This window comes from Triticum urartu, chromosome 2A (genome assembly GCF_056163025.1).
Source record: "Triticum urartu cultivar PI428250 chromosome 2A, HENAU_Tu73, whole genome shotgun sequence".
NCBI lineage: Eukaryota > Viridiplantae > Streptophyta > Magnoliopsida > Poales > Poaceae > Triticum > Triticum urartu.
This window is the reverse complement of record NC_141874.1, coordinates 450,018,979-450,027,082: the sequence shown is the minus strand read 5'-3', so window position 1 is coordinate 450,027,082 and position 8,104 is coordinate 450,018,979. Positions and strand designations below refer to the sequence as shown.

At 44.3% G+C, this 8,104-nt stretch overlaps 1 protein-coding gene across 1 annotated transcript; it reads left to right on the top strand.

Annotated features, from left to right (window-relative positions):
• Nucleotides 1-1,740: 1,740 nt before the first annotated feature.
• On the top strand, nucleotides 1,741-7,469 carry LOC125538117 (3-oxoacyl-[acyl-carrier-protein] reductase 4). The gene is made up of 11 exons (XM_048701417.2): nucleotides 1,741-2,147; nucleotides 3,282-3,424; nucleotides 3,715-3,768; nucleotides 4,535-4,615; nucleotides 4,717-4,762; nucleotides 4,844-4,938; nucleotides 5,029-5,061; nucleotides 6,578-6,712; nucleotides 6,792-6,885; nucleotides 7,072-7,154; nucleotides 7,242-7,469. The coding sequence occupies exons 1-11, from the start codon at nucleotides 1,976-1,978 to the stop codon at nucleotides 7,272-7,274; spliced, it is 969 nt and encodes a 322-aa protein (XP_048557374.1). The 5' UTR covers nucleotides 1,741-1,975; the 3' UTR covers nucleotides 7,275-7,469.
• The last annotated feature ends 635 nt before the right edge of the window (nucleotides 7,470-8,104 follow it).

Below are 8,104 nucleotides of genomic sequence, written 5' to 3'. Positions count from 1 at the left end.
TCAATGATATGCTAAAAACAATCTGATCTATCAACACCCACGATAGGGGGCAGCCCCAAGTATTTGTCCGTGATTGCCTCCGCCATGATATTTAGGGTAGCGCACACCTCAACTCTAGTCTCAACCGGTGTACAAGGGCTGAAGAAAATGCTTGATTTCGCCTCACTCATCAACTGTCCTGAAGCCATACAATAATCATCAAGGGCTCGTCGTAGGCTGGTAGCGTTAGCAGCATCCGCCCTCATCAAGATAAGAGAGTCATCGGCGAAAAGTACATGTGAGACCGACGGGGTGTCCCGACACACCTTGAATCCCATCAAATTACCAGCCTCTTCTTCATGCACAATCAAGCTGGAAAGACCCTCAGCACAAAGCAAGAATAAATATGGAGACAGTGGATCCCCCTGTCCGAGCCCCCTAGAAGGAACAAATAAGTTAATTAATTCATTATTCACCCGTACCTAGTATTTTATTGATCTAACACACTCCATAATCAGGGCCACCCAATTAGCAGTGAACCCTAGACGTAATAAAATCTTTTCAAAGAAATTCCATTGCACCCTATCATACGCCTTATGCATATCAAGCTTCACCGCACAAGTACCATATTTACCGGTGTTCTTCCTCTTGATTGCTGGTATGATTCAAAAGCCACCAAGAAATTGTCCGTGATGAGGCGCCCTGGCACAAACGCACTCTGGTTTGGTGATATAATTTTCATCAAGATATATTTCAGCCGGTTAGCAAGGAGTTTTGAGATCACTTTGTATATTATGTTACATAAGCTAATTGGCCCAAATTATGTAATAACATCCAGTCTCTCTACCTTAGGAATAAGCACAATGGTAATATTGTTCCATCCATCTGGGATCTTTCTTGAGTTCACTGCTAGCAACACTTCATCAATCAAGTCCTCCCCTATAATGTGCCAAAACCACTTGTAAAAAATAGCATGCAGGCCATCCGGGCTGGGTGCTTTCAGATCACCAATGTTAAACATAGCTTTCTTCACTTCCTCTCGTGTATACGGTTTATTGAGATCATCATCCATTGCATCAGACACACGCGGTTTAACCTTCTCAATGACATTTATATCTGGTTCTAGTATCCCTGAGGTAAACAAAGCCGAGAAGTATTCTGCAGTATGTGTTTTGACCGCCATTATCTCTTTTTAGGCGCTTAATAAAAAAAATTCTTGTGCCGTCCATTTGCTGCTCTATGAAAGAAGTCCGTGTTTCGATCTCCTCTAGTGAGCCAATCAGCCCGACCAGGTTGGAGCCAATAAATTTCCTCCCGTTCAAGAAGATTTTCAATCTGCATATGTAATTCATGCTGCCTAACCACTGCATCATCTGTCAATGGACCTGATAACACTTCATTTAATTTTTTCTGTAGCTCTCGCAGCCTGGTCCTCGGCCCCTTAAGAACCTCCTTGTCCCATTGATGCAGTGCAGCATGTATATCTGCAGTTATCCAAAGATTGACCTTTGTTTGAATAAAGACCAACTTTCTAACGAGCCAACGTTTACTTACCAATTCTAATATATTTTCTAGCCTAAATTGATCAAAGACATAAATCTCAACTACTCCCTTCGCCCCATAATATTTTAGCGCTCATATTATGGGACGGATGGAGTAAAATTTTAGCAACTAATTTTCGGTACCCCTAAAAATATCATAGTACTAGTGTATAAGAGTTTTTTTAAGAAGAAGTACTGTATAAGAGTTGAAGCCATGACGGTGACGCAGGAGAGCCGTTCATCGGTTAGCCCGACGCCCTTGTACCCTTCTTCCTCGTGCGCTCCGCCAGACTGCGACGCGCCCGCCGTGCTCGTCGCTCTTGCTTGAGCTTCCAAAGCCCCAAAGCCGCCGCTTCCCCACCCGCCGCTACAAATAACCCCCTTCCTCCTCGCACGCCACGCTGCCCCCTCTGGCTTACCGCCTCTCCTCCGCCTCCGCCTCCCTACGCCACCTCATGGCCGCCGCCACCGCAGCCGCCGTCGCCTCCCCGGCGGTCACCGCCCCCTTGCCTCGCGCCGCCTCGTCCGCGGCGCGCCGGGGCTTCGTCTCCTTCGGCGGGGCCGCCGCCCGTCCGTCCGCGCTCCGATCCGACCGCCTCCGGGCAGCCGCCGCCGGCTTCTCCTCCGGTAACGGCCCTTCTCTTCGGTCGTCGTCGCGCTGGTTTGGTTAGGCCACTCGGGTTCTGAGATCTAGCTGTTGTAGCGTGGCGCAGTGAGCAATCTAGCGCGGGGATGTAAACATGTTTGCTCGTGAAATTTGGGGAGGATCTAATACGAGTCCATGAGCACTGGGAGCAAACACTACTGTTGTGCGTCGTTAAGCTTTATCAAGTGTCCCCGTTTAAATTTTGTGAGAAATGGTACTCTTGTAGGAGTGAGATCAGGGTTGAAAATATGCTATTAGAGCATCTCCGGCAGATTATTTTTACTAGGAGAGACACGTAGCCACACCTTTAACTTATATGAGCTGACTTGACATATTGGGGTTTTAGATAGCTTACCACATATGTCATGTGGTGAGCATCTCCAGCAGATGATGAAAAAACTCCGCCGTGTTGTAAAAACGGTGTTTACGCCACTTTGGGCCCAAAAAGCCTGCTCCAATAGCTGCTGTATATGTAACGTTGTTGCAATTTTTTTTAGGCAAGCCTAAATTTTGTCTTGTGCTGCTGCATATTTGCAACGCTGCTACGGCTGTTGTAAAAACGCAGGGCCACATGAAAAACGGCCTTTTAGGCCACTTTGTGCCAAAAATGCCGCTCCAACAGATGATGAATATGCAAAAACGCAGCCGTGATGAAAAAAGCCCGTTTAAGGCACCACTTTTACATCATACGGTGATTTAAAATCTTCTCTCTCCTACCCATAGTGGATGCTCTTAGAGCATGTAATGGAGGTGTTTGGGTATGTTGCTCACTTAAAATAAAAAAAATTCTGGGTTTATGCAATCTCAGATGCACCAGATGATTTTACTGTCTATGTAGTGCTCCACTTTGTTTTGTCTCTTGACTGAGTGTTAAGCTTAAGTACTCCCTCCTACACAAATGTAGGATGTTTTTGCAGTTTAAATTAAACTGCAAAAATGTCCTACATTTGTTTACAGAGGGAGTAAATGGTTGAACAATTTAAGCACCATTATAACATTGCTAGCATTGGAGGTCTCTCTCTAAGCACTCCTGCAGGTGTAAATTCAGGCCTAAATTCTGTGTTGGGAACTTCTTTGTCTGTACATTTTGCAGTACTAATCAAATGTATCTGTAGGTGTGCGCACCCACGTTGCTGCTGTTGAACAAGCAGTTGTGCAAGATGCTACAGAGCTGGAAGCTCCAGTTGTTGTTGTTACGGGTGCTTCCAGAGGGATTGGAAAAGCCGTTGCATTGGCTCTTGGAAAAGCTGGCTGCAAGGTGAGCTACTTCGCTGTCTTAGATATTCATTCGGTATGTGCAGAAAGAGTTGGTTTCTTTGTGTGTCCCTGCCCCCCCCCAGTAATTACCAGTGTCAGTTATTTCTCAAAGATGCAAACTCAAGGCAATAGTTACTCCTAGATATGTGGTTGTATAATTAGAGCTTCTGTTTTTTTTATGAAAGGTGTTCCACCCTTGTTCCATCTTTTTCGTTATAGCTATCTGCCTGCATATGCAAATGGCTATTTACTCCCATAACCCCACGGACCTAACACCGACTTTACCTGCAGGTCCTAGTGAATTATGCACGATCCTCGAAAGAGGCTGAAGCAGTCTCCGAAGAGGTGAGCTGGTTAATTAAAACACAATATTGACATATATATTTTGTTTAATATCTGTTTGCCTGTTTGTTAAATTGCATCATACAGTTAGAAGATATACAAAGACACTGTAACTGGTGATTGCCGTAAGGATTATTAAATAGTTGTTTTAGTCGGCAGTGCAGCTAGATCAGATACTTTCCTTGCTGAACTTTTCTCAGCAACTTGAGATATTTTAGTCTGCATTGTTCTTTCATAGTTGGCCTCATGTAGGAATGCATACAATTATTATCGTTTCTGACCTCCTATCCGAGTAAGCAACAACACAGTTATGCTGAATTTCTGTTCTCATTTATGATCAAGTAAACAACACCCTTGTGTTATCACTTTCAGGAACCATCCAATGCATTTAGAAATAGCCATTGGGTATTAGTTTCAATAAATTTCATTGGCCCATTGTAATTTCGTTTTTAGACTACTGTATGGTAAGAATAATAGTTCACAAAGGCCAAAAGAAATAAATTGTAATTCTCTAATGTCGATTCACAACATCCAGATTTCCATTTTGCATAAGCGGAAGTTTATAGCTATTTTAGCTCAGTTATGATTGAAATTTGGTGATAGTTATCTACCTAAAAATATATGGATACCAGCATTCAGAAAAACGTTATTGGTTTCCGGAGAGGTATCTAGTTTTTTTGTTTGTTAAATTACTTCCTTTTTCTTCATTTTTTCTCTCTGCTAAGCCTAAATGCACTGATATATTTGTAATGTAATGCTATTTTTTCAGATTGAAGCATCTGGTGGTCAGGCTATTACCTTTGGAGGAGATGTTTCTAAAGAAGCTGATGTAGAATCTATGATGAAAGCAGTAAGTGCAATTTTTTCATGGATGAAAAATATTTTTCCTTTCACCTATATATTGATCAGATTATATAAACTCGGTTATCATTAGTTTATGTATTTTACCAGGCTATTGATAAATGGGGAACAATTGACATCCTGGTAAATAATGCAGGTAGGTACCAATGGTTAGTTTGCACCAGTTTAGTGTTCTCTTCTGTTTTTTTCTATATGTGAAATAACATTCTGTAAACAGGGATTACGAGGGATACGTTGTTGATGAGGATGAAGAAATCTCAGTGGCAAGATGTAATTGATCTAAATCTTACTGGTGTTTTCCTCTGTACACAGGTAGGTTTTTGCCCCTTTATTTGTTCTTTAATTTTTTGAAAATTTTGCTACTTGAATTATGTTTATGCTTCTTACACCTGCACATTACAGGCTGCCACAAAAGTAATGATGAAGAAGAAAAAGGTATATTTTTTGTTTCATTCTTTGAATTGGTTTGAACAATTTTGCTACCATTGGCTACTTTATTGGAGTTTAACTTTTTTTTTGGTATGCATTAGCTACCGGTCCTATTAAGAATATACTGCAAATACATACGACATATTTTGTCCATTTGTTCAATAGATGTGTTCATTACTTTGCGCACTCTCTGATACGCAACTTTCGGCCTCTAATTTTTTACATGAATATACATAGAGAATATATTGTGAAGTCATTATTCATGGCAAACATAATGGTACGGTTACCACCTACCCAACATTTTTTTCCATTAGTTGTCAATGACGGAGAAGTTTGACTGCACTCTTTCTGAAGTGTCATCTATTTTTAGAACAAAGTTAGTATGAAAAATATGAGCTTGTAGTAGACTATTAGGGTGTGTTTGGTTCCAGAACCAAGTGGAATGCCATGAAACCATTCCATTCCTAAGGAATGGAATGATTCCATCTTGGTGTTTGGCTAGAAGAGAATGAGGTAGGATGGAACCAAAATTTGATGCGGCGCCGGACTTGAGGAAGAACGCCAAATTGACCACGACGGGTGGCATGACCTGGGCGTCAAGGTCAATTTGGGCAGCGGCCTGACCTGAGTCTCCGGCCCTCTCGTATCTCCCTCTGGCGGCCCGGTAGAGAGGCCGCACGGCCCAGCTTTCCGTCCACTGACGCGGAACGGCGGGGGCTTGGTGGCGTAGGACTCGGAGCGGTGGTCACCGGATGGATTTCTGCAGCCTCCTGGAGGAGATGGCCGGCTACTTGCACTGCCTCCGCGCGCAGGTGCAGCTCAAGCGCGGTGGCTGGCTGGATGTGATGCTCCCGGCGGCGCAGGACCGTGGCTCCTGACGCTTGGAGCGGCTGCTCCTGACGGCGCACGAGGCCATGGTGGCAATGGGTGAGGAGGGGAGGTCGTGGGAGCGAGCTGTTCCGCGTGGTCCGCTCGGAACGGCCTAAACACGGAATATGCCGTTCGCTGGAATCTGTTGGTTCCGGTTCCTTTGACGATCCAAACGTGGGAATGTGCCCTGGGGACAGAGCTGATCCTTGCTGTTCCACTTCATGACAGAAACCTAACACACCCTTAGATCTACACTTAAGTTCTGTCACGCTTCAAATAGCAAGTCGCCGAGTCTCCGTTGACCCCCAGACCCCTCTCCTCAGTTACAAGCTTACATTGCTTTAGTTCAGGACTCAGCTTAGTTTCTTAGCTGAAGGAAGAGGAAGGCCTCCTTACATTGGTTTATTGTGTTTCTGAGCTGAAAGATAAAAATTATAAGGCCTTACCATGTTGCTAGTGCATGAGCTATGTGTATGCTCGTAAAGGGCCTGTAAAAAGAGCTACACTGCCAAAGTAAGAGTAGTATGTTCCTTTTAGTTAGGACTTAGGATACTGTTTTTCTTGCTCTGACATAAAATAAGCTCTGCACAGAAGGCACCTGATTAAATTTTCTGTTATCGGTTGTAAGATACTTATTTTATGTTTAATGCAGGGAAGAGTCATCAACATAGCATCAGTTGTTGGTCTTACTGGCAATGCTGGCCAAGCTAATTACAGTGCTGCCAAGGCTGGAGTCATTGGTTTCACTAAAACAGTTGCTAGGGAATATGCAAGCAGGAATATCAATGTGCACTCTCTGTCTTTTCATCATTAGCTCATAAATCATAAAACCGTAAGCCAACTTCTGAACAGTTGTGAATACTCAGGTGAATGCAATCGCACCTGGATTCATAGCATCAGACATGACCGCGGAACTTGGAGAGGAGCTTGAGAAGAGAATCTTGTCGACTATTCCTTTGGGTATGCATCTTAAGCTGTAACCTCTGATTAAATAGCATTGCTCACATTCTGCTCCATTGTTCATACATCGTAAGTATAGCGAAAAACTTAAATGTTATGTTATGTACGTGTGTGTGCTCATGTGCACTGTATCTACCATGTGAATGTTTTCAGTCAGCACTAATGCCTCATTCAACTTCTTCACAGGGAGGTATGGCCAGCCAGAGGAAGTTGCTGGGTTGGTTGAGTTCTTGGCCCTGAATCCCGCGGCCAGCTACATCACTGGACAGGTTGGTGCAACTTCGATGCTGTTTGTGCCATTTGGTTATCTGAATTCTGAAATTTGACAGGTTTATTATTGAACTATCTCTTGGCAGGTGCTTACCATCGATGGTGGGATGGTAATGTGAAACCTTTGAGCAAGTTTGATGGAAGGTTGACATTTTCCCTTTGTAGCGGGACATTTTAGTAATTTGCATTGAACAATTTTGAGCTGTAGATTTAGGTTTCCTTTTTCGAACTTTGTAATCCCATGCAGAATAAATCAGGTGTGACCATGTGGGGAAGTTCAGATATGTGTTATGTCTTCAGCATCCTTTTTACTATTTCTCCGTTGGTTTTCAGACCCATTTCCAAAGATCTGTAGGTTGCTGGATGGTTATTTTCTGTTTTTATATAGGTGAGGTATCCAGTGAAACGCCCATTCAGTGAAAACTTGAAAACTGTTGTTGTAGGCCATCTGATCGCGATCAGAGGTGGGAATTCCACAAGCCACTTGCTACAGTTGTGCCGAAACCCCCCTACTAACAATAAGTTGCTGAAGAGGAAACATTGGGAATTATCCCCTTTTCCCCACCCACGCGAGGGCGGCCTTTGGAATAACTATAGTTGAAAGCCTGAAACCCCCCTGCTAACAATAATTTGCTGAAGAGGAAAAACTTGGGAATTGACCCCTAGTTGTTTTCCACCGCCCTCCTGGAGGCTGCGCGATTCAACGGCCACTGACAGTGGTGCCGCAACTGCACCCTAGCACCGACCACCGCGTGATTCAACGGCCACTGAGTGGGGCTGCAACCACAGCCCGGCAATGACCACATGCGCTGGTGGCGCGAGCGGTGGCGCGGCGCTCGCCCCACGCAACGACGCCCTGACAGACATATGGTGGCCCTCGCGCGACAGCAGCCTCTGGCCTGGCGCGCGCGACGATGACATCCGCGACCCGGCGCTGCTCCCATGCGTC